This window comes from Rhea pennata, chromosome 5 (assembly GCF_028389875.1).
Source record: "Rhea pennata isolate bPtePen1 chromosome 5, bPtePen1.pri, whole genome shotgun sequence".
Taxonomy (NCBI): Eukaryota; Metazoa; Chordata; class Aves; order Rheiformes; family Rheidae; genus Rhea; species Rhea pennata.
In genome coordinates, this window is record NC_084667.1 from 53591812 (window position 1) to 53618311 (window position 26500).

Genomic DNA, 26500 nt, shown 5'->3' on the forward strand with positions numbered 1-26500 from the left:
CCATGAACAGTTAAACACAGAGATGGAGTTTGAACATGTAGAAATTTGGATCTCTTCACGTGAAGGTGTCTCATCCAGGGATAGAGGAAGGAATAGAGAGGTTCAGTGAATCCTCTGAACAACGTGAAACAAGTCAGGTTGTGGCAGGAGAACCCTCACAGTAACAGTCACACACACACACACACACACAGATCCCCAAATTTGGACAAACACTTCCCAGAACACCACTGCCTTCAACAGGATTACCTCTTTGCTGAATTTAGCCCCTTTGGAAAATAATCAAAGCATCAAACCCCAGGTGTCACGTTTCACCAGCCCGTGGGTGGGTCTGCATCTTGATCCTGCAGCCTCTCACAAACACGATGAAGCTGATGCTGTGGCTCAGGCAGATCCAAGTTTCCCAAAGAGAGTCTGTGCTTTCACAAGACTGAACCAGGGTGATTTTTTACTCCATGGCCATGTAACTTCAAGGATATCCCCTCTACAGTGCAATCATTTGTGTCCTTCCAGGTGAGCCCTGCTGCCTCAATGCAGTGACTTCCTCTACACTTCTTTCTTACAAAGGGGAGCCTTGAATAGGCAGCAGTAGCAGTCAACTGATTTTCTGTTCTTTCAATGTATCTAATTCTGCACATATAATTGATCTTTTCCATCCTATGCATTTAAAAACTGTAATAATCCACTGGCTACTTAATTTGGCCATATTATTATTTGAAGACAGTGTTGCACTTTTCTGTTAGGTTTCCTGTTATTTATGGATTCCTCTAAATGTCCAAGACTTAAAGAAGGGCAGATAATGGAGTTTGCTCTGGAATAGAAAATTGAGAGGACACGTAATATCTTTAAAGATATAAAATACTGCAACAGAAGGGATGGAAATAAACCAGCCAGTGGCAATGGAAGAAATAAGTCACTAAAGTTACAGTAGAGGAGATTAAAGGTAGACATTAAGTGGAAAACTTTCTAAAAGTAAACGGGCATGGCTGAGGTATAAATTGCTCAACCTAGAGGCAAATGGATAGAGTAGGTGGCCTCCTGTGGTTCACTCTAGCCCTGTTTATTGTGAGCCTGAGATGTTCTAACAGAGCTGACCTTTGTGCTTTAAATGAGCACCCAGGTATCTTTCTTAGTTCATTGCTTTGGTTATTTGTCGACCATTTTCCAAAGCAGCTTATTCGGATGGCTGCACACTGAGTCCCAGTTTGCAGATCCTCTTTGTATATACACAACAAGATATGCACGGACATGTGTTCAGTCAATCACCCCATGGGCACACCAAGCCGGTCTTCCAAACTCACCAGCCAGGGCTGGAGAATATCATCACACTATTTAGCTTGTCACTTCTTCCTGAGTTTGTCAATAGGTTTAAATCACAGATTGCTGAGCTAAATTCAGTCTTGGTTATATTCTGTTATGGTGAGTGGTCTTGTCCTGGAGACAGTCTGGTGTGATGAATATAGCTGTAATGTAAGTGACAGTACACCTGAGAAAGTCCAAGTGAGCTCAAGTTTGGATAGTGTCTGTTTGATCCAAAATTCACTGGATATTGAATGGCTCTTGATGGGCTTGGGACCCATTTCTCTGAAAAAAAGATTGTGATGTATAAAAGATGAAAAATAGGAGAGCCTCCATGACAAAAAGGCATCATGCCTACTTCCTTTTTGAGAAAACTAATTTCAGTGCTGAGTCCGAGATCTGATATCCACTTAAACGCAAACCCCCTCACACCCTCCAGCATTGCAAACTAATCTCAAGGGGAGTGCTAATTCACTTGGTTGTAAATGAGAATGAAGCTTTGGGCAGGCTTCCTTGGCCTAAGGAAACAGGCCAAAAGCCCAGCTGATGTGAATTGGTAGAAGTCTACCAAGTCATGAGATTCACACCGACTGAAGACCTTGTCCCAGCATGCGTGTGGTGCAGTTTGTAAGCACCATTCCTAATTTTGCAGTAGGTCAGAGTCCCAGACCCTTCAAAGTTCAAGGATACTCAGATGCAGTTTTTATTATCTAGCCTAGGGCAATGCTGTGATATCTGTGAGTCAGTGTCAAGCGTCCTGTGCTTGTTTATTGTACTTCCTTACATAGGAACAGTTACAGATGTGTTTGGATAATTCATGTAATAGGAACATGCTGCATGGACCCAGGGCTGCTCACAGGGAAAGGCAGCCAGCACGTAAAAAATAAAACCTTCACAGAGAGCATTCTAATGAAATTTGTGGTATTGTTAGACTTTGATACAAATACAGACCTTCAGTTGTTATTTTTAAAAAGTATTTCAGAAATAGGCATAGTATGTATCCCCTTTGAACATATCCATCAAAACTGTTGGATTCATGGGGAAAATTTTCCCGGGAGAATGAAGGCACAGAAAGTTAACTGGGGAGATGGAGGTGTCTTGGTGCCCGGTTCCCTTGCCTGTGCCAGGGCAGAAAGCAGAGCGGTACCAGGCAGCACTGCAGCTGCTCCTTTGAGTGGAAATTTGAGCTCACATTCACACTGCAACCACAGCTGGCTCCAGAAGGCAGTGCTCAGAGTTGGTAATAGCATGCAAAGACAGGCTTACAGAAGGAGCGATTTCCATCCTCCCTTGGCAGATGAACAAGAGCTTTATCAAACTGTTTGGTTTCTGGGTAGAAGAGAGAGAGAGAAACTCTCCTGTGTGTATGTATATACATATATACATATGACAAATATATATTTTTATATGTATAAAATATATTTTTATATGCATGTGTATAAATTAAACCGCTGCCAATGGTTTTCCTGCATGTGCTTACGTTCTGATAGGCTCTGAAGGATTAATTAGTAAGTTTTGTTGACAGGATGTGAGAAACCCTACCTACTCTTTTCCTCCTCCCTTTTTCTGCACTTATGATTTCTTACATTGGTTGAACATGTGAGGGCAAACATTCCCATTTTCGGCACTTTCGTACCTGTCTAAAACAATCCTTTCTGAAGATACAGGAGCTGGAAGATATGAATGAATGCACTTTGCTGTCTCCCTGGCAGGTCCAAAAATCACCAGATCAGCTTCCCTTCGTATTTCTTGCCTGCAAACAGCACAGCAGGCCACGCTTGAGCAGCCAAAGGGGAGACGTGTGATCACATCAGACTGAACACCAAAGGCAGTGCTAGTACCTGCACAGGGCTTGGAGGCTGTGCCAGTCCTTCCTGATGGGCAGCATCAGGCTTGCCCTCAGAGACAAGCTGCAAATGGCCATTCCTTATTCTGCCTTCAGGCTGCACAGTAAGCTCTGAGTAATTAATGCAAATAGGCTCAGAGAGAAGAAAGCAGAGGCATTCCCAGCTTTAGAATATGCTGTGTCCGAAGCTGGAGGCCTCAGAGCTAGCTAGTCAGAGCTAGACCACGTGTGCTAAGAGCAGCACCTGGCACTATTTCCAATGGCATGCAAACAAAATTAAACCCTGAAGAACTATAACCTGGATTTGGCCACATCTTCAGCGGGGCAATTTCTTTGTCCCACAGTGAGCCCGGTCATAGTAAGCCCATCCAGGAGCTGGCCAGTGGGCTCTGTGGTCTGACTTCCCAGCCTCCTTGCCCCCCAGTGACAGGCATAGTGTCAGCCCTGGGGAGAAACACGACGGCCTAGAGGAGGTCCAGTACGGTGAAGACCAGATTGCTTTTGAGGAGCAAGATTATGCCACGTGTTTGCCTGCTACACCACAGTATACTTGCAAGTATCTGGCATGATGCTGTTTTGCCCTTGTTGTGTAGGGCACAACTCTGGGAGCATGACTGCAACCTGCTGACTGCTCAGCTCTCACTCCCCTCTGAGAAGCAGCATCAAAGTGAGCACCAAAGGAGAGCTCCAAACACTACTGTGGTATCAAGTGGATTAAATCCAGCAAATGCAATAAAACGTGAGTTTCCTGTGACAACTGTTTTCCTCAAACTGAAGGACACACTTTTGCCTGTAGAGCAAGAGGAGGGGAAACTGGGTGCAGAACGGGCAGAACGGAAAGGCAAACTTGCTAACAGCCACTGTTTACTCAAGGGACGAGGCTGATACTGCAGAAATATAAAGCAGAAATGAATGACAACTTCAATAACAGATGACGTCCACTTGGGGCAAGTTCATCTCCTGTAAATCCAAACATCATGGAAAGGATTTGGATTACCACAATCCCCAAAGGGCAATGAACTGGAATGCTTTTCTGTTTGGACCTGTTCCCTGAGATTCTGCCGCAAAGAACAGGCACAAGAAGAGGATGCTACCCAGTGTGGAAAAGACTGAAGAACCCCCTTAAAGCAGTAATGTCCTGTGCTGTCATGCTTGCCTCTGGAGTAAGGCTGTAACTGGACAGAATTTGCGATAGACAGTCTTATAGAAAGTAAGCACCACCTAAATTTGGAGCAAATTTCAATTCAGACCAAATCTCTCTCAATATTCTTTCATTTTTTGTTTCCTCACAGATTTGTGCCCCTCCTGTTGTTTGTGGACTTAGGGCCATTTCAGAGTCCCATGAGAAACAACAACTACTTGTAAGTTCAACTCCTGTGAGTTCGGCAACTACTATTAGGCGATAGTGGTATGCTCGGCAGAAAGCCTGTTCCGATTTACTGCTTCCCTGGAATAGCTAGTTTAAACAATAGTGGAGAAAATTAGCTACTCCTGAAGCAGATGATACTTCTGGTTATCACAGTATGTTGCAGACAACTTCATATCATGCAGCTGCTCTGTGCATATGTTCCTACTAGAGTTTTAAGGGGGAAATTGCGATCACTATTCAGCGGGAACTTCTGCTATAATAAAAACACGTGTAGGATGATGCTGGAGAAATTCCCCCACACACAGTTTTTGCACTGTAGATGCTGTTTTTCTACATTTTTAGGCCCCTCCTCTCCTTTTTAATTCTCTTCCCTATTTCTAAAAATACTTTCCTTCTGAAATAAGAAACGTGCTTGGTTATGGAGAACAGTTTGCAAGAGGTGTAGGAAAGGGGCAGCTCTGCATGAATTTTCCAAAGGTCATGGCTAATATAAGAAGTGGGTCACTGTAAGAAGTATGACTGCAACCACTGGTGGAAAGATCTGAAACAAGTTCTAGCCAGTGAAGAAGAGAGGATTAGAGTGGGGGTGTTTTAAGTGCTGTGCTTAAGGTCTAAGCTTTAGAGGTTATTGAATCTGCCCACATTTAGTTTTTGGTTTTGTAGCAGGTTTCACTAAACCGCCGTGTTACTGAGCTGCTTTGTTAGGTCTTGTGTGGCTGCTTTTCCTAGGCAGATTTCAAAGTCCTTTAGATAATTAAGGTGTCATTAATACTAAAATAAAAAATAATGCCAAAGGAAAGCATTAGTAGCCCTGGGGCAGCTGAAGCAAACTGTGAGGAAACGGCTTGCCTAAAGTCACTGCAGCTCAGTGAAAAAGAGAGGAAAACTTTCGATTCCTAGCCAGTCCTACACTCTGTATCACATTGCCTCCTCCGTGGTTGTCAGACTCAAATGCTGGATTTAGCCACAACTACCATACAGGACTAGAAGCAGCAAACTGCCTTGCTGGCTTCCAGTGTAGCTGCTAGGTCTCTGACCCAAACGGGCATCTTGGTGCCATGCTGGGAGCCTTGCGTAGCCTAGACCTACCAACAAAAATGATGTAGGATCTCACAGGGCGAACAGGAAGGGCTGATGCTAAGCTTGGAGGATAATTTGTTTTAGCATTGCTGCAGAGGAAGAATGGTGTTTCAATTCAGAGACCTTCATGCTTATGAAAGGAGGAGGATGCAGGCAGCAGAGCAGTCAGAAGAATATCAGAAAAGAAGAGGGGGAAAGTCTGTGGCAGGCTGAGGGCCAGGTCTGCCAGCTTTAATCCTATTAGGTTGTTGGTGAAGATGATGGGACCAGCCAGAACTGAGGTATGACCTGTAAAAGGAGGAAAATATGGTTTCAGCTGCCAATGTTTTTTGGAGGACAGCAGGGTCAGCAAGTGCGGAGGAAGAGAGTCTGTTCTCTACAGAACGAGCTGGGGAAGCGCAGCCTTTCAAGGCCTTGTGGAAAAAAGGCTTTTAAGGAGATTACATCATAGCTCGTTTCTGTGTTAGAGCTCCACTCTGGCATTTATCTTTACAATGGAGGCTCACGTCAGCTGCTGCCCTCTGATCTTACGGGGTCACACGTTTTCTAACCAGCAGTCTCCCAATGAGACACTGTTTAGCCATCTGATTCTCCCTCAGCAAAAGGGCAGAATTGTCTTTATCCTGATTAAATCACACACTACTGGTTTCTGTCCCAAGCAAATTAGAATTGAAGTCCCCAGCTTGCAAGTCAGCTTCCTCCTTCCAAAATTGCAGTCGCTCTGGAAAGCCTCGTGGGCTCCATTGCATTTCCCCACTCTGCACGACCTGAATCAGTGCCAGACTGCACAGCATAGAGGGGAGCGAACCCCCTGCTACTCCGAGCCCTGCCTTGCTGTGCAATCAGTCACTCAGCAAATGTTGCCATACTTGGTGGCCTGTTTTTCAAAATGCTGAAAACCCGGCAGCTTCCTTGGAGTCAATCAGATTAGTGGGTATTTAATGCCTCTAAAAAACAGGTCACAAATGCCTGAAAATTTGCTTTCAAATTAGTATTCAGGAATTTATTTTAAAAGGCGACCTGATTTTTAGAGGTTCTCAGCATTCAGAAAGTCAAAATACTTTAACTTTAACTGGATATAGATACAGAAGCTTAACTTTAATCTTCTGAGTTTTATGATATAGATTTTAACCTCCCTTTATTTAGGCAGAGTGTCACTGTGGGTAAAGGACAGAAATTCCTCTAAGAGCAGTAGGCTCCAGGCTCAATCCTCCCCCTTGCTCCTTCAGTCGTTTTGAGAAGACTTTCACCCTCTACCTCTGCTCCTCCTCCAGAATGGGAACTGTAGTCCCAGCTTTCAAATGGCTACAAGGTTTAGGGATAAAAAGTGCAACATAAGGTTTCACGTTGTCACTGTTGTTATTCCTTACCCTCTTCTGTAACAGGGTAAATAATCCTTACCTTATTATTTTTCTACTACAGCTAGCTGCATTTCCTTGACTTTCCTGATCAACTACCGATCCAAGCAAGCACAACAGCTAGGCAACGGTCTAAGGCAGAACAACAACAACACGGTAGTGACCTGAGGACAGTAATTCTCAGTTCTTTTGAACAGTAGGACCACTGAGAGACAGACATGTGCCAGCACAGTACCATCCACTCCATTGCACAAATACACAGTCTGACACTTCAGTGGCAAGCAGTGCACTCAGAGAGCACGGGCCATTCTTCGGAATGGAAAATCAGTGCACAGGATTATCCTGCCATCTCGGCGCACTGGAGACCCAGGCACTGTACTGCAGTGGAAAAAAAGAGACCTGGAAACACCAAACCTTCACGCTAGGTCTGCCTTTGCCATTTTGGTGCTTTGCTACTTGAAAACATATTAGCATACTGTCACATCAGTATTCAACAAATACACAAATGCATACACACACACACACATGCACATATACATAAAAATACATATATATGACTCTCCTCCATTCTATTTTTGCTCGCACAGTTTTCCTAGACACGATCTAAAAATGAATAAGATACACAGAAGGGAGTATACTCCCAATACTTTTTCTGGATAAATTTTACACTTCTAAAAGGTGTCAAACTAACAGCCTTGCAAACTGAGTAGGTACTGCAGATTTTCTCCAGTCCTCTGTTAAGGTCCCAAGTACAGCTGAGAGGCAATGGCTTTTGCGAGCAGGCTGGTCAGTCTCCCTGCCATGTGAAGCTCTGACTTCCACGCTGTGTCCCTTAACAGGGTTGAAAAACCAGAGCTGTCAGTTTTAGTGTTTTTTGTGCAAGTCGCCTGCCCACTGGGACTCACCGCAAGAGCCACAGAGTTCAATACCTGCAGAAGCAATTTCAGCACATGCAGTGACTTTTTAGGAGGAGGTTTGCTGATACAAATCAAGTATGTAGGGACTTTTTTCAAGTTTTCAAACTTTGTGGGAAAGGGGCTACCTTTCTTTGCAGGCTTACAGCACTGGGCCCAGTGACATTTAATATAAGACAATAGTGAGGACCAGTGGAAGCAGCAAAGGTTTATCTCCAAACTGGAATTCACGGTGGAAAGGAGGTGCATTTTCCTATAGAGATTTCCTCTTCCACTGCACATCCAAAATCACCCCCAGATGCACTGCAGTAAAGTTTGTACGAAGGCAAATGAATGAGTCTTCTGGAATTTTTTGCCCCCCCTTAATCAGCTAATTTTCTTTCAGGTGGTTTCAGAGGCTGTTGGGAGACAGGAGGGGCACTCATTGCCATCCTTGAGACAGACTCCCACACAGGGCGATACAGCCACAGGTAGCATGTGCTGGAAGAACTACTGGCCAGGGAGTAGAGCCAGGGGGAGAAAACTAACCTCTCCCTCCCAGCATGACTTGCAGGCCATCACCTCCCTCAGCTCAGCAGAGAGCAAACACTCAGTGAAAAGCATATAGAAATCTCTGTCCTCTCCAAAATATGCTGGAGTTGTCCATGTCTTAGGACATCTGCTGGGAGTTAAGTGGTTGGACTATCTCATTAAGCACTTAGGTGCTTTTTTAGGTCCTGAAAACCCTTAAAAAGCTAGCTCTTACTTTTACTGAGCCTCAGGCATGCTTGAAAAGAACTGATGCCTTGCCAGACACTCTGAAGGCAAGTACAGCTGAACCTGAGAGCTGTTCAGATAGTGTTGTGGTGGCATCTGTACGGACACTTTGAATAAATGCAATGATAACCCTTCCAGGCTTTTAATCCCCAACTGGTGATACATGTTGTTTTGTCAGGGGTTTGGTGACACTGTAACATCCTTGAAAGAGGAGAAAAAAAGTAATGACATAGTTATGTTGTGATGGCATGGCCATGGCTCTGCCCCTTCCTCCCTGCAGGGTCCATGCCTTCTCCTTCTGCTCACTGTCCACTCAAGCAGCCTGCTCTGCAGCACCCAAGGCAACACGAAACAGCTGGCCCACTCTGCAGCAATTACTGTTCTCTTTCAAGTCTAATAATAATAATAATAATAATCCTGAGCACTTGTCATCCACTAGTCTCAAGGCTAAAGTTTACAGAGGTGGACAACTAACTTTATTTCATACATGATAATATTGAGTCATTGATAGATTAGTTGACTTCCTTGGGATGTCCCAACAGGTTGTTGACAGGGAGAGAAGCAGCACCCCAAGCTTTCTTGCTGCCATTCCCTGCAGAGTGGGCAAGACATCTCCTTTGCAGGAGCCACAGTACATTGCAGAGAAGTCTTCTGAAAGCTTATTCATCTCTCAGCTCTTGCAGTTACTAGTTCTTCAAAGGAGGGATGATATGGGCTGATACTCAAACATTTGAAATGCGATTTTGGAAGTCTAAGCTCCTACTCTGATGACCAGACTTTTGCAAGTGAATGATTAATGAGATACCTCAGGGCTGGCAGATTTAATTCCACAGAAAGATGACAGATCTGCAAAACTTCTTCAGGCTGAGTGATACGCACATGAGTGGTTCCCCAGAACTGACCACTGGGGCTATAAAACATCAATAAAATTCAATGCTACTTTTACACTTAAGGTATAACCTCTCAGATACTTAGCAGCTTTTTGAAGAGCTTGGGAACCTCCAGATAATAGCAAAGATTAGACAAGTCTCATGGTTTGAAACTGAAATTTTCTCAAAATTAGTGCCCTCAAGGAACACAGATATAAAACTAGATTCAGCCAACTGCAGACTGACTTTCTTAACATAGACTGGAAATACTGGAAATATTTTCCTAATGCATTTGTAGCAGCAGGTGCAAGGCACTGGTTTGTGTCCATCTCTGAAAATTAATGGTTTATGTGTTGGGCATTCAGACAGTATGTGGAGAGGGTGAGTATAATTAGACATATACATTAGACTGAAGACCACAGATGAATTCAAAGAATTTACTCTACAAAGAAAGTCATATAGCCAAGAACTAACAATCTGTACCTGAAAGTATGTCAGAGTTTGAAGGAGCAACCAGTTGACTATGTAGCAGATACTTCTGTGAGTTCACAACGTCTATATAAACATAATCCTTCTCTTTGATATTAGTTAGTTTATCGTTTCTATCATCACCTCAGTGGCTTTGTTCTTGCTGGAAGTAAGGGTTATAGCTATCATTTCAAAAATGTTCCTAAGGAGACCAATTAATAATTCCTATCCTTAGTGAACTTGTATTCAGGTTCTACTTAAAGTCATTTTTGTATATTTTAAGGGAAGTACAGTTAAAATTGATGACCTACCTAGGATAAAATGAAACTGAAATATAAAATCCTTTGCAAACCAGGGGTAAATTTAATCCTAGTAAAATAAAAAAACTCCATTTATCAACTGATAGATTCTCATGCAGTGTCTGTAAAATACAGAATACTTGCATCATGTTGTCAGAACAAGTAGTTTCACCATGCCAAATGCCCAACAGAAAGCCCTTATTCTCCACTTAGATTACATTTGTAACTCTCTGAAAGCTAAAAGACAGGGCAGAGCCTACCTAACAGTAGCAAGGGCAAGCAAATTGGTAACTGGTGGCTATCCGTGTCTTCCTCAGGCTTTATGAAGAAGTCTGAACTGCAAGGGTATCCAAGCTTTTGCAGAGATGCTGCTTGCCCTCACTTCCCGTGGGAGCCTGCAACACTTGACAGCCAGCACGGAGGAATCAAGCCCAATACAACTGAGATACAGCACCTGCAGCTTGACGGGTCAAACTAAGAGCTAAACCAAACCTTCCCTTTGCTCCACTGAAAGTCGTGGAATAAGATGATACATTGCTTCCAAATGGAAAGAAAAATGTCCAGTAATGATTCAATAGCATTTGCTCCACTAGCTTCCTGGTAAAAGACCAGTTTAATAGCAGCATTTGTCAAGGAACAGATGATGTGCAAAATATTTCTAACCAATGAACTGACAAAACACCAGATCCATTTAAAAGACAATCTTCAAAAATGTAAAGCAATTCACTTCAAAAACAATTAGGTACTCATGATTTGCTAGTATAATATGTAGTTATAATGTGATATAATTTACTAGTGGAAATGTTAAATTAACTCACAATTACTAATGATCATTTTTGCCAGTAGTATCAGTTCTTAACATATGTTTGTATTATATTAATAAGCACTATGTATTCACTTTAGGATAACATCCCAAGTCTCCAAATTGCTGCTTTCTTGATCTGCTACACACTGACTTAAAAATTACCTGTAAATTGCAATTATACAGGCACTACAACACCTTTTTGCTGTGTTTATAAGTAAGACAATGCACAAAACTGTGACAAGAATATACATTTCTTTGGGCTATTTTTCCAAGGCCAGCTGCTTAGTTTTTGCTGCTAGGATAGCCTGTGCCAATTAAGAGTCTCCTACTGGCTTGTCAAGATGAGGCACAACTCATTTCTGCCATGGGCAGGGCAACGTAAGAATTACTTATAAATCAGCAGCCTGTGACTCATCAGTAACTTCAGCGAAGATTTGTATCTTCTCAATCAGTGAAACGATAGTCATGTACAAATGGACTGCTATCCACACAGGGAATTAATGTCTTAGCTTAGCCAAGTCCCTCAGCTAAAATAAAAGATCAAGCTATTGGAGTATACATCTCAAAGCCGAAAGGACTGTTCCACTGCAGGATCAGTTTAATATCTAATGCTTCTTGTTTCAAAATTAGACAATACTTTTAATCTATAGATAACAGAATTCCCAATGCAATGCAAAATCTGGCCTGAGGCTCTTACTTTTAAATGCTTGGAAAAGTATGAACGGGTGCATTTTCAAGAGACCGGATTTTTCCATATTATGGATTTATTACTGCATGAAAAATTCAGAACAAATCTGCAGGGTTCCAGATAGAGGAAAGATTCATCACTTGCCTAAATAGAAATTAGGCTTGACAAAACATTTCAGAATTTACTGTGGTGAGAAACTCTGAACTGAGAAAGCAATGGGCACTGGGATTGACAGTTGGATCTAACCAGTGTTTTACAAAGATAGACAGTTTGCAGCAGCCCAGTATGAGCAGATGTTATGTACACGATTCATAGCAGAACCATGTCATGAAAGTGTTAGCATGAACCCTTTCCAGCCTTACCTGCCTTCTAGTTATTAATCCAATCTCTAGACTTACTATAACATCTGCAACGTCCAAACTATTTCAAACTTAATTTTTGATTGCTGCTTAAGCAATCTCACTCTAAATACTTTTCTCATTTTTACTGGGAGGCAAGGACTTGCAGCTTTTACTCCTACATTGGAAATAACTGAGCTACATTTAAAAATGTTAGGATGTTGAAGGATTTATGTCTTTAATGATGAAAATATAGGTGCCTGCAGTGTTGCGCAGGAAATCTTGTCATTGCATTTATGACTTAGGTGTGTGAGTTTTGCCTAAATCCCATACAGGATGCTTAGTGATCTGGTTCACTGTGCTGAGGGAGACAGTAGTGTCTGTGATGTGAAAACAGCATGATGGGGACCTAGACTAGCATCTGCATGTGCCATCACCCGTGACTTCAGGTTCTTGGGCTGAATTTCAATTTAGATTTGAAAGCCTTGATTTCCTACTGCCAGTCCTTGGAGTCACAATCCTCCAGTAAAATGAAAACATATATGGGAGAAGTCAATAAGCTAATTTTGATTTTGCTTTGTAATTTATAAACAATACTCTCACACAAGACTGTAATTCACACTATAACAGCTGTGTTACCAAAACTGAAAGGATTTCCCAATTTCAGCATTCTGCTTGCATTTAAAAATCACTGTCTAGACCAGACTTGTGCTAAAACAATATTGTCTCACATTATCTGTCATTACCATAAATTTCTTGACGTAGGAGTTTATATGCTCCCCCTCCCCTTCTGGTGCTACTGTAGTTCTCTTCTGTTTGCTATTCAGTTTTAGTAAGAGCTATGTTGTATGAAGTATGGAGGAAAATGTCTTCTGCCACTGTAAAACAAAACGGCCTTCATGCATTTGCTTTTGATTCCTCTGGGCATTGGTGTTTCAGAGAAGTCAATCCAAGACTCCTCATGTGTGCCTCAGCTGCTGCTGCCAGCAGAATGAGGGCCAGTAAGGGCTGGTACTATCAGCAGAGCTCGTAAGGGCACCATCACACTTTCAGCAGCTGCTCAGATAGGTGAAAACCACCCATGAGATACAAAGCCTCCCCAAAAGAAAACTTAAAGTCGAAGCTGTCCGGGAAACATTGCCCATATCGCAGGAGCTACTTCAGGCTGCCCTCACAAGTTCTTTGGCTCCTCATGTTTGAATACATGTGGTGGCTTCGAGGAGGGTTTTAATTCAGTTTTGCAAATACAACCTCCTTTCAGCTCCTGGAGGATAGTCATAGGCTTCTGCCAAGGCCAAAGGTCCTGTAGAGTAGCACATCAGTGTCTGTACTTGTGTAGTGCATGAAGTGACGTGGCGAGTGCCAGACTTGCCCTCAACTCTCTTGCTTGAATGGTCATTCAGAGACAGAGTTCAGTGATGGCTCCAGCTCACCTCTGGATCCACAATGGGTCACTGCATCCATTCTCCCACAAGTACTGAAGTGACAGAAAAGCCTAAGGAAAGGTGCTTTCTTATTCTTTTCTGTCCCAGGGCCTTGAGGTTTTTATTTCTATGACAAATTCCCACAACATAAGGCTATGTTGTTAATGGTCAACAAGCCAAACTTGCAAATTTTAGTTGCATTAAAACCTTCTTAAACTTTAAGACGTTCCACTGTTGCCATACTTCAGACTCTTGCCTGCATACAGGCATTGTGATCACCTGCCCTGATAGAGTGAGATGTCCCTAGCCTTCCTACAGACACTGAAGGAACCTTGCTCGCTTTCTGAAATGAACCTGTACATTTGTGCTCATAAAGTTGCCAGAGAAAGTTGCTCCCTTCCTGCAGTTGATCATTTTTGTTTTGGCATTTTCACTAGCCCAAATCATTAGTTAATTAAAAGCATTATCTACAAAGATAAAGGAAAAGATTTGACCTTGAAAAAAAAAATAGTGCAATTACAGCCTGGAGATTAGAGTCCTCTGCAGTGACATCACCCATTTTGGCTTTGCACTGACTTGATTTTATTATCTCAGCTGAGAGCTCAGGGCAAACTTTTGCTGTGTTCAGGAGATGTAAGGAGCTGACAACACACACACACACACACACACACACACACACACACATATATATATATATATGTATATATATATGTATGTGCAAATCTTCAATGAGTCAAAGGCAGGTTCATATATCCAGACTCAGCTGTACAATATTACAAGCTTATAGTGACCTGAGATAAACACTTTTTAAAAAGTTTTCTCTTCCAAATTTCAATGGCACCAATGTTTGACTGGACACTTTCATCATCGAGACAGAGGGGATGATGTGGACTCTCCACCCCTTGCAGGAGCTGAGTAGAGCAGGTATGGCAAATGTTGCTAACCAGCAAGTGAGGAGTTCATGCTGAATGTCCTTTCCCTGCTTGCGCCATCTTAAGAAAGTCAGCTCTGAACAGTTTTTTTCTCAAACTTTACATAGGTTAAAATTGACACTGATTGCACCAAATATTTGCTTATACCTGGACTTCCAGCTTTAATCCTTTCCCATTTTGAAAGCCTAACTTCTACTTCCAGAGCCTTGAATAAGTCCCATCTTCTTTGCAATGCCGATGGAGAATTCTGGTCACAAAGTTTTTAAGGGTTGACAACAGCAGTATTTTAGATTTTGAAGGATCAGCATCATCTGAACTAGCTTAATCTCATCGGTATGTGAAGCAGCATTAGAAATGCTGCGTAAACACGTACCCCATCCACCTTGCCTTAGTCTTGGCTGAAATCCAAAGACAAGGAGGAAAGCAGACGGAGGGGGAAAATAAACAGTTAACTAAAGGCATCTGTGGGTCTTTGAGGTCATTACAGCCATGTCTAGGGAATATGTCAAATTCCACTGAAAGTTTATACTTTGTTTGTTGTCAGCTCTAAGTTTCGCTGACCCCTCAGAGCCTCATGAGCTTTCCCTTCACTACAGCAACTGCATCAACCAGCAGTTTTCAAGACATAGGTTAAAGAGCAGGCTGCCACTTGTATAAGGAGAGTTTCAGCAGAAACATCCACATGCCCTGACCAGTTCTGGAGGAACTGTAGCTGGCTCAGGCATCATATCTCCTGATGGTCCCAGATAGGCTGTCACACAGTCACCAACACCACAATTACTTCCCTTACCGTTGCAGCCCCCAGCCTTGAAGGCCCTTAGTAAGGAACAGACCTGTACTAACAAGACATTATCGCACTAGTATGCTAACGAACCGCACCTAAAACAAAGCTCAGAAAATTTCAAACTGAAGCATTCCTGGTGAGGATCCAGGTGTTGCAAATTTACAGAAAGACACAGGGCTGAACTCAAGCCTAACAATATTCAGAGAACCAGCATCCAAATGGATCAACTTGGCTGATCCTAGCCTTCATCTAGATACCAAAAAGAAGACAGATTTACTGGGGCACATCAGGATGTAGTAGTCCTCTGCTTAGCGTGGAGGACGCAGGGCTGCTCTGCCATCCTGTGTGAGATAGCTCTGGTGGTGTGCTTGAGCAGTTCCCGTAGCCAGTGCAGGGCAATGCGTCCTGGCTAAGGTGCTGCCAGGTTGTGTGGGATTGTCTGACGATCGCTGTGGAGTGGATGCAGTGAAGGTAAGAGCGTGGGCTGGAAAGGGACACCAGGAACATTAGCATTCCATGTGAAGGCATTATAAACATGGGAAAAGGAGGACTGGCATCGTGGCTGAAGAAGGAGAACAAAAACAGTTTGTGTTTTCTTTCCTGAGGCCTGGAGTTGGAGTGGCAGAGGGATTCCCTGAATTCACCAGCCTATAATTTTATTACATGTATTTGGAAATACATGAGTCAAATGACCTAATTTAATTTCCTATATTCATATTATTGAAAGAATAATATGTCTCCTTAGGGTACTCTGAAATTCTACACCTGTATGCTGGTTGTAAATTCATCAACATAATATTGAGGTGCCTCCTAAGGACTGGAAAGCTGGTGTTTCCTCCCACCCCTCATTTATGTGAACTGACTGTTGAGTTCTGCGTGATCCTATTCATCTTCTATGGAGGGAATTAGCTCATCATTCATCAAAGTAAACACTATATTTGCCAGTAATCATACTCTAATTCTGGAATTGTTAATATTTATCAGATTTTATACAAATCTATCTGGAGGAAGATGATGATTTGTCACTGGATCTACCTGTTGATACTGAAATGTCTAAAGAACTTGCTTAATTTGCTGAAACTACTTAAACTTTAGTAATTACTTAAATTACTGAAATGTAATTGTCCCTGAAAGTCCTCACAGTCCCCTTAAGCACAATAAAGGCCATTTGGAGATTGATTCAGCTGTCATATACAGTTATTTAGTGCCATCCCATACATCCCAGTGGGATCTGCAATGCATTTAGGTGGGACTGGGGACACTAGCAGAATCCCGTGCTTTTCCAAAGCAGCAGCTGAACACCAGACAGGACATGTCAAAGAGCACTAGATGGCTTCATTTAGCAGATAATTGGGCTATCAGTGTTTGCAGTAACTGCGTGGACTGGAATTTTATATCTTTTGGCTTTCATCATTAGGCATAAGCCACCGCAGCAGTTTAGACCATGATCTAAACCACAAGCAATATCAGTTTGAATGGAAAAGGAGATTTTAAGGACTATGCCTAGCACCCTGAAGCCTTTTTGTGGCTGACAAAGATCTCTGAGAGCAATTCCAGCATCTTTTCAAAGTACCTCATGGTGTAGACAGTGTGTCTTGTAAAGGCAAAAAACTTGCAGAGGTCTTTCCAGTGCTTAACTTCAATCACTTAAAAAGTGCAAAGTGCAAGTCTAGCATCAAACAATCATAATAATAATAATAATAGCTTGTCCTGTCCCTTTCCTGTGCTCTCCCCAAACACCGTTTAAAGCAATGTCCATAACATCAATATTTAACAGGAGCCTTCTTCGTTCTCACAAGGAAAGAGATTGCTGTACACGTGGGTTAAATCACAGTGCCTTATGCAGTTGATAGTAATGAACGCATCTTTCAAGACGAGGCACTTGATTGCTGCTCTAAAGCTTACTGGTGAAAGGAATATGTAATCTCTTTTTTATTGCATTTGAAATGAAATAGCTTGTTTAAATATTAGTCATCTGGATTTATATAGCTCATTTTTAGAACTAGGTTAGCATCTGGCAATCCAGCCTGAGTAAGCATCAGGCTACCCCAGTTGTAGGCCCTAGACTCACCACTTGATTTCTCTTTCCTCCTTTGCAATGTGTGGCAGCCTCTTTTCCAATGTAATTTCCTTCCCACTTCACAGTAGACACATCAGCACACTCATCAGCTGCCTGACGGCAGACAGAAAGCCTCCTACAGCCCGGCAAGGAGAAAGCAGCACCGCAGCCGCTTTTCTCCTGCCTTTGCAGTTCAGCAGCAGGCCTTGTCCCAGTGCTAACACTGCTCTGCCACTTCCGTGAGAAAAAGCAGTTCCCTCAGGGCCAACAGGGTAGCCCAGGTGCAAGAAAACAGAGTTCCAATGTATTTCATTTTCTGAGTATTAGAGGAAGAGCCAGGAAATTTTCATTATTACTGTCCATAATGTTTTCCTGAGTGTTGAAGGAGATGTTTCTGCTGTTAAAAACCTTGACCTCTGCTTTTTGAACTGTTATTGTTCCTTTCCCAAGTGTCTCCAACCGCTGTTTCTTCTGCCTTCGTCTGAAACTCCTGTAGCACGGCACAAATACAAAGCACACTCCTGGCAGAAGGCATGCTGCAAAATTCTGCCTGTCCTCTGCCAGTTTCAAAATTCTGCAGAAACCTTCCTCGTGTCTGCTGCACATCTGGGGATGGAGCTGATAAACAGCCAAATGATGTTACCTAATGATTTCATTTCTCCTGAGGGAAGTGCTGAGAAGGATAATAGATATACTTTGCAACAGTGTTCCCAGGGGACTTTATCTAAGCAGGGAGAAGAATTAATAGGCAGCCTTTTAGAGAAAGGCAAATTTGCAGAAATATAAAAGTGGTAAGGAGATTTCCTGGTAAATAGAACACCTGGGAACTGAAGGTATCCGAGCAGAGCTCAGCCATGCCCCCTCACCCGGGCAGCGTGGGTGGCGCTGGCGAGGCCGAGCGCACTGCTGAGGGGCTCTGCCTACACGTCCACCGTCACGACTATGCGAGGCAACCCTCCGCAGCCCGGAAAGGATTCACACATCAGGAATCACGCAAACACTGACCGGAAGGAAACTCTGGAAATCAGCTAGTCCGGCCTTCGGCTCAGAGCAGGATGGTTGCCAACACCAAACTGGGACAACTGTGACTTTGACTAACTGCATCCTGAAGCCCTCAAAGAGCAGAGACCCAGCAGTCTCTCCAAGCAGCCTTGCCTATGCTGCCCTTGCCTCCTCAAGGCAATTCAGCTTGGGCAAGTCAATATGCACCTAGGGCAAGAGGAGCATGCAGAGGTAGCCAACAGGAAATATAGGCTCAGGCTGTGCCTGAACGGCTGCCTAATGTGGGCCTGCACAGCTGAAAATTAAGAGGAACTGGGAAATCTGAATATGGCTAGGAGGGCTGTTCATTAGCTGGTATATACACCAGTAAGAAAACTGCTCGCTTGTCATTGACTTTTAGTATGCCCCTGAATTTTGTTACAGTTTTAAGCAAATTAAAACAGTGAACCTGACTGACCGCTGTAGTAAATCAGAATAGCTCCAGTGCCTTGAAGAGAGCCAAAACTGCAGGTTTGTCTAGGCAAAGTGTTTGACTTTTTGCCTATTTATGAATTAATTTGTCTTGGACCACATGGACATCCAAGATGCATACCTCGCTAAACAGGAGGTCATGTAAATCAAGGGGAAGCACAGCACTGTCTGCGTGGGTGAATGGGAGTGGAAAGAAAGCATTTCCTAGGGCTAGGATGTTACTGAATCATTTAAAGCCAAGAAATAATACATAATGTAATGAAAGAAGGGAATTTCTCTGGCTTTCCTCCAACAGCCAAGCATTATTCATTGATTAGAAAACAGATTTCCATCTCTTCTGAGAACATTTCTTCCATTTGCGTAGTGGAAGATGACAAACGAGCTAACTGTGTCCTCTCCCACATTCTTTCTCCTTCCATCTGTCCAGGCATCCACATCACTTTGCCCTCCCTCAGCACACTGCAGCCGTACCGGTGTCTACTTACTTGGGACCACTAGCAACCTCGGGGGCGGCGGAGGTGGAGGAGGCGGTGGTAACGGTGGAGGTGGTCTACACTGGCAAATTTGTTGGCAGCTCTCTGTAACTTTCTCTGCTACAGGCTTGGAACATGACTTCTGGGGCTCGCCCTGAGTGACCTGTGAAGAAGCAAGTCATTGTGTGAGCAGCAGAACCAAGGAAGACTGATTTTCCATAAACATGTTTCTTGGACTTGAGTTCCTGAGTGACACCTCTGACATTTGATGCAAACTGAGCTCACACCACAGCCTGTTCGTCAGCGAGGCCACTGAAAGTGTCTCTTCCCTACATGGTCTCATTTTTTTTTCCTTCTACTTAACACAAGTCTTCAAGACTTCTTTCTCTCTGTCAAATTTGGTTGAAATTGGCCAGCTGGTTTCAGAGTTATTATGTGGTAGGGAGAAGGCGGGTACTGGCAGACAATATGATTACGTAAACCTTCTTTCCTTAGGAAACCCATCTATCAGCATGCATTATTCACAGGATTGTTGCTGCAAGTCGAAGAGAGCTAATAAAGATTACAAAACAATTAGGGTCAGGATTACGTTCGTTTTCCTTATAGCACAATGCAAAGCCAGACGAGATCTCTCCTTTGTTTTTCCAGTCTGTCTTTGGCCTTGAGAGACCATTTTGGTGAGTGTTTCACTACCCACCATGGCAAGAGCCCACACTTTGCTCATCTGAGGACAATATAAATGAAAATGCAATGGAATCATCAAAACGGAAATGCCACAAATGGTGACTTGTAGCCTCTCTAGTTTGCAGTGTAGGTTAGTAATAAAGCTGAAGATGAGGCACTGAAAAATCCTAGGGTAGATGTCACTGGGCAACAGACAATGATTTAGCCCATATTGGTCATGATAAGCAGTATCTATTAATAGTGTATTTTCCTTACCATTAATAATATTTACATGATTAGGAATTTAAGGAATATTCAGTAACCTTAAAATTTTTAATCTTATGCTATGAAATGGAGTAAACTAAAAAGGAAAAGGAAATTTGGAGAATGTTGCAAAAACTTCTAATTGATGTTAACTTCAGAGATCTCTAAGCCAGCTCTTTCTGAATGAACTGAGACTCATACAGAAAACAGAGGATACTATTTTAGGGATAGAAAGCCTAAAGGATTAAGAAGAGCATTATCTAACAAGCATTTTGAATTTAGAATTAGGAGACCACTTGGGACAGACCCATGTCTGACTATAGCTGAGGGAATTTAAATGAGCATTCAACTGTTGTCTTGAACAGGGACAGTCTGATGCGTTTTGGTCTTAGGAGGGTTACCGTCCTAATAGTCTCAGTCTAGCACATCTTTTTCTTTAATTAGCTCTTATGCTTAATAAGACAAGCTGGTTGTTCCAAGAAAGATATGCTTACAGCAGTCTTTCTGACCTGTTTTAGGTAGGCCTCTTCCACATCCCTGCCTACCCCCAAAGCTACCCATGGTCACCTTCTCCCCCTCCTCTCCTCTGCCCAAGCTCTTTCCCCAGCATCTTTGTCCTGCTTCCCCTGCCAACCTGAGGTACACAAAGTCCTTCTCCTTTTCCATTTCTCAACCCAGCCTCCCGTATGGCCAGCAAGCTTCTTCCTGTTGAACATATCACAGCTTGGGACCAAGGGCACTGTGTGCCGCTTGGCTGTAGGAAAGTGGCACACATTCAATTCATGTATTTCTGGTCAGAAAGAGAGACATGGCTAATTGAAACAACATCACTGCTTGAAGGACATGTTCACATGTGTAGCCAGTTTCTAAATGCAGAAAGATGCATTACTCTGGCCCTGGGGAAATGGTGGTAGGGCTTTGTTGTAACTATTACAGGGAGGGAAGAAAAGAATAGAAAAGGTTATGCATAGCTGAGTTGGAAGAAAGGCTTGACACAGCCCAAGTCAAAAGGCTCAGTTCTTTAAACAGCTTGTCAGAATCTATTACCAAACACAGAGAAAAACAAATTCAGCACAAGTGACTTCCAACTTTCCCCTTTACCATCAGGTAACAGTAAGAGGATGGTTAAAGACCATCCCAGACAACTTCCCAGAACTTGCACAAACTCTCTGAATGCTTTAATGAATCAAAGTGACTCGGCTTTATAATCGTTCATGGCTGGTAATAAATCTGTCTACTAAGTAATGGGTTTTTTTTTTTTTTTTGAAGTAAGTGATCAGCAGAATATCCTCCACGCCACTCTTCCACCACTGTTAATGTATTATGTTGTTCTGCTACTGATTCTTTCAGCAGGAGCCCCTCAGCTACGTGCCAGCTCAGTGTGCTGGCAGTGACAGTCACCTGGGGTATCTCCTGGGTCAGACTAGTTTGATAACATTCACAGTCCCCATGGACGAAGCAGGGTAATATCTCTCCACTGGCCCCAGAAGCTGATCAGGAAGCAACTACTAACGTCTAATTATCATCCCCTGCCTGGTGCTTCGGTCATTGAATCCTACGGATCACTACAATTGCTTGGGAGCCAGGGAAGTGGGAGAGAACAGAGACAGGGAAGAATAACATTGAACAGACTTGGAGCCAACTTCATCTGCAGACCAGAAGCAGCTTTGTGTATATATGTCTGAACACTGCTGGTACGGAAAAGCTACACTGACTTATTGCTCTAACTTAATATCAACCAGGACCAAGAGGCTTGCTCTTTCTTTTTTTAGAACTATTGACTGCTTTTAAATCCCTGGAGGCTCTTCTACCTTAGGCTGGTGGATATTTTTCTCAATTACTTTACAGACAAGATTAACCCGATACATGCCCAGCCACTCTCTGCTTGTGTACTTTTTTAATATTATTTCCAGAAGAACTTGCTCTGTCTCTCAATATCAGCCTGATCCTTTATCAAGAATCCCCACACTAATTTTGAAATAGTCAGGAAACAGGTAACATTCAATAGAACAGGCTTTGTCACCTATTTGTTTTCCTACAGTTGTGTGTTAGAAGAATGGTTGTTAGAAGATAGTGTAAGGAACACAGCTGTTACCTGGTTGTCTTAGACAGTTAGTTTAAAAGAACAAAGATGTTAAGGGTTAGCTGAAATCTAGTAGAAGCAGGAAAGACATGGATTGATTCTGAGGGCCTTGAGGAGGAGAAAAATATTGAAGGACTGCTGCAAGATTAGCTAATGATAGTAGCAAGTAGCAAGATGGAATTAAGAAAAGGAGAGAGGAAATTTGGCTCATTTTCAAGAAAAAAAATCCCACTGTTGATGCCTATTAGTCTTCTGAAAGGAAAGAAGGCTATTATTTGTGTCTTCTAAAGGTAAGCAGAACAAATCACTTGAAAATATGCTTTAGGGAATGATCTTGCTCTGGCAAAGGATGATGAAATAAATTACTCCATGTTTCTTTTCTAGTGTCTGCAATTGAAGGTAAGCTGCCTCTACAGGAGATGGAAGGAGGAGAAAAGGCACGCTGTCAGAGCCTAAGCTTTCTGCGGACGATTCTGCTAATTAGAGTCCAACCTCAAACTTTATTATTTGCTCATTTTGCCAGACTTTAACATGGCCCCAGAATGGCTTCAGCAGCACTTTGTGATAAAGACTAATCAAACACCCACTGGGCCACCCATCAGCTTGAAGCCCTGAGATTGCCTCAGCAAGGCATCATCTCTGGAGACCTATGGAACAGGGCTTGTTCTGTAGTTGTTATTTCTGCACCACTCTGTCATTCTTCCAGTTACTGGAAGTGCAGCAAACATCTGTCTCCTTGACTCATCTAAAACTCGATTTTTTGTTTGGCATGAAGCTTTCTTAACATATTCAGCAGTTTGCCAGACTGGATATATACATGTTGCCTGGACTCAGAGGTCATGCATTCCCCCCCCCCCTTCAAAAACAGGGAGAGAGCTGACTTTGTGGATTTGTGCATTTGATGTGAGCATGTTTTGTAAAAAGGTCAAATGTTTTTTAGTATTCATGTAAATGCAAATCTGATCCACAGATATCCAAGGAAAAGCAAACAAAAAATGATACTGTGATTTTCTTTTGTATTCCTTCAGCTGAAGTTTGTATCTGTGACATAATTCTCTTTAATCCAAGATTTCCTGTAGAAGCAGTGGCTCTAGTCGTGCTTGGCATAGAGTGGAAGAATGAACCTGTTTATTCGGAGCTGTTTAGGACTTCAGTGGAGTCCCATAAGGTTATGGCAGTCCACAAACATGCTCTACAGTGCAGGATGGATCCAAGAGCTGGAAATAGAGGATTAATACAGTCCCCAGAGGGTGGCCCTCTTGTGACTTCCTGAATCAGGTAAAAGGAAGAAAGCTTGGAAAGAAAAGTGCAATTGACTGAAAAAGCATAGAGATCTCTAAAAGCCTGCTGATGTGGCAGGAGCTTTGTTTCTTGGAAGCAGTCTACACAGATGAGATCTCAATTTTGCTGCTGAAATCTAGAACAGCTCTGCATAATTCACAGCAGAGTTAATCCAGATCCATGTTTATGAAACTAGAAAAAATGTGACCCCACTATTTGTCATGATACTTGCTGTTTGTTCTGAATTATGTCAAAAGCCTCAGATAGAACCGTCTCTTCCTTCTTGTCATTGTACTGGCTCCCATACTAATAAAAAAGATTATTTTTTTTCTTTTAATAAGATAAACGCTGCTTCTCTGATCAGTGTCTGATTCTCATAAGTGTCTCAAGGTAGAGCCTAAAGAGGGAATGGAGGGATGTGGGCGGGAAGTCTGTTGCACATGTAAGTCATGGCACAGCAGAATGGGTGAAGAGGAGCTGGAAGAAGAAGAGACGTGAGAAAAAACATGATGGCTGCCATGGATGGAGCAGAGATGGGGGACCGACATGATGGGACATTATTGGATTAGTTCAGGTAAGTATGGCTTGGAAGACTTTGAAGATAAGAAGAAAGATTATGACTCGACTTGGAAAAGAGGAGTCAAGGGAGGGATTTAAAGATGAGGGAAATTTGGCTGCAGTGACAGGCTGGTGTGTTTGTGAATGTGTCTGGTGCTGATGGTCACTACCAGAAAGCCTGGGCATGAAGAGGATGACACTATCCCTACAGAGCCTACAAAAGCAGAGAATTGTGTGGACAGAAAGAAATGGGCTGATTTGAAAAACACTGCAGGTGAAAAGGCACAATATTGGCTCACTAAGATATGCCTGCACTACAGAAATTCATTAGCTGGGTTTAACTGTGGTTGTATCTCACTGCAGACACTTGACCAGTCCAGACTTCCCCTTTCCATTTGTACAGGCTGCTGGGATTCTTATGTACATTCTAGTTTTGGAAGAGGCTGGCAGAAAGCTTGAATATGCGGAGATTTATTGTTTGGGCTTACACAGAACAGTAGGCAACAACACAATCATAGATGAAGAATGAGGCCACTAAACTTCTAAGTTACTGCAAGGAAAGGCTGGGCACCCTGGCTTTCACATTTTCCAGAGCCTGTTTCAGTTCTTATGAGTGTACTTATTTTTGATAGATCAGCTTAGATCACCTGAGCAGTAGTTTGCCAGAAAGATGCTTATGCAAGTTTTTTTTTTTTTTTTTTTTCGGCTGCTTGATTGACTGGTTGATTACATGGGAGAGGTTTCAAAAAGCACCTCTTTTTACACACTTGCATTTCCCTTAAAAATACAGAGTTACAATTTTAACGCGTACTTAGCTACCTGAATACTTGAGCAGGACAGCAGGAGGGTAGTGCAGGCAGAGATTTTTATGACAGAGGCATTGGCTTAAAGGAAGTTGGTTTTGCGGTATTATGTTCATTTTAATCTGAAAGAAGCACAGATCCTTCCTGTTGCTCATAGCAAGAGACAAGATGCTAAAACAAACAGCATCTCTGTTTAAGTGTTTAATCTTTTGGGAGTCACTAAGTTTGCAGCAAGGAGTAAAAGATGTGGAGACTCCACTGTGTTTTCGCTAAGCAAGAAACTGCAATTGTTCGGTTTTAAACAGCACTTGGCTGGCTCATCTATCACTCCTCTGAAGACAGATATTATAAATAAACTTTAAAATATCAAAATGACGCATTTGAGCTCAGCTTTGCTGCCATTCTGATCCTCTGAACTGGATAGGTGCTTTCCCTCTCAGCACAGTAATTTCTCTCAGTCCATCTGCATAAAGGTTGCTGGTCGCCCCACATTACAATCAAGGTCATATCACAAAGGCACTGACAAAAAGCTGATTCAGCCTTTTCCCCCGAAAATCTTCAATTCACAATCAGCACCCGAAACCCATGGCAAAACATTACCAAAATTAGACTTTCAGAGCTTGGCTCAGTGCATTGCTTGCTCTGAACATTTTGCCACCTACAGCAAACACACTTACAACCCTCTTGCTGTCAGCACGCTAAGGAAAGTCCACTATTCTTTGCTCGGGAGACCAAATCAAAAAGCGAGTTCTGCGGTCACGGGGCGCGCGTCCATGTGTTGATCACTTGCGCGCCCGGCGCAGCGAGCGCAAACAACGCGAATCGCGCCCGCAGGCTCGGCCGCCCCGGGGCCGGGGCCGCCCGCCCGCCGCCGCCGCGGGGGAGGCCGAGGGCCCTTCCCGCGGGCCGCCGGCTCCGGGCAGCACGCGTGGCGGAGCCGAGGCACACGCGTGCCCGCGCGCGCGGCACACGCGCCCCCCGCCGCCGAGGCGCCCCGGCCCCGCCGCGCCCCGGGGGGAGCGGAGCCCCGCGGCCGCCCCGCGGGGAGCTGCCCCGGCTCCGCGCGGCCGCGCCGGCGGGAGCGGGGGCGGACGGGCCCTACCTGGATGGAGCCCCAGAGCGGGTGCAGGGCACAGTGCAGCAGCAGGGAGGGCCAGCAGCAGCGGAGCAGCCCCAGCAGCTCCCGCAGCAGCATCCCTCCTGGGCGGGCGGGCTCCCGGCGACCTGGGGACTGAGCGGAGAGAGCCGGCAGCCGCGGCGCTGGCTCGCACCCATCCCCGGAGCGCGACTGTCCCAACTTTAATTCTGGAGGGGAGGGAGGGGAAGAGGGAGGGAAAGAGGGAGGGAGGCAGGGAGGTGGGCGGGTGGGGAGGGAAAAGGGTGGTCGGGAAAACCCAGCGCCCAGCCAGCGGCGGCTCTCCTCAGCGGGGAGACGTGCGCCCACCCCGGCCCTCCCCTCGCCCCGCCGCCCTCCCCGGCTCCCCTCCCGGGCCCGGCGGCGGCGGCCGGGATGCTCGGCGGCGGCAGCCGGCCCGCAGCGGGGCGCCCCGGCCGGCGCTCACCCGGGCTTGGTGCCTGCGGCGGGCGGGCGCTGCGGCCGCTCCCGCCCGGGGCCGG

At 44.0% G+C, this 26500-nt stretch overlaps 1 protein-coding gene across 1 annotated transcript in view; it reads right to left on the minus strand.

The window, feature by feature from the left end:
* Nucleotides 1-26107, minus strand: part of PRIMA1 (proline rich membrane anchor 1) — a 55012-nt gene extending 28905 nt beyond the window's left edge. The window contains exons 1-2 of the mRNA XM_062577298.1: nucleotides 25986-26107; nucleotides 19244-19394 (exon numbers count right to left, since the gene is read on the minus strand). Coding sequence (XP_062433282.1) covers nucleotides 19244-19394; nucleotides 25986-26078 — 244 coding nt within the window. The 5' untranslated portion in view covers nucleotides 26079-26107. The remainder of the gene's footprint in view (nucleotides 1-19243; nucleotides 19395-25985) is intronic.
* Between the last annotated feature and the right edge of the window lie 393 nt (nucleotides 26108-26500).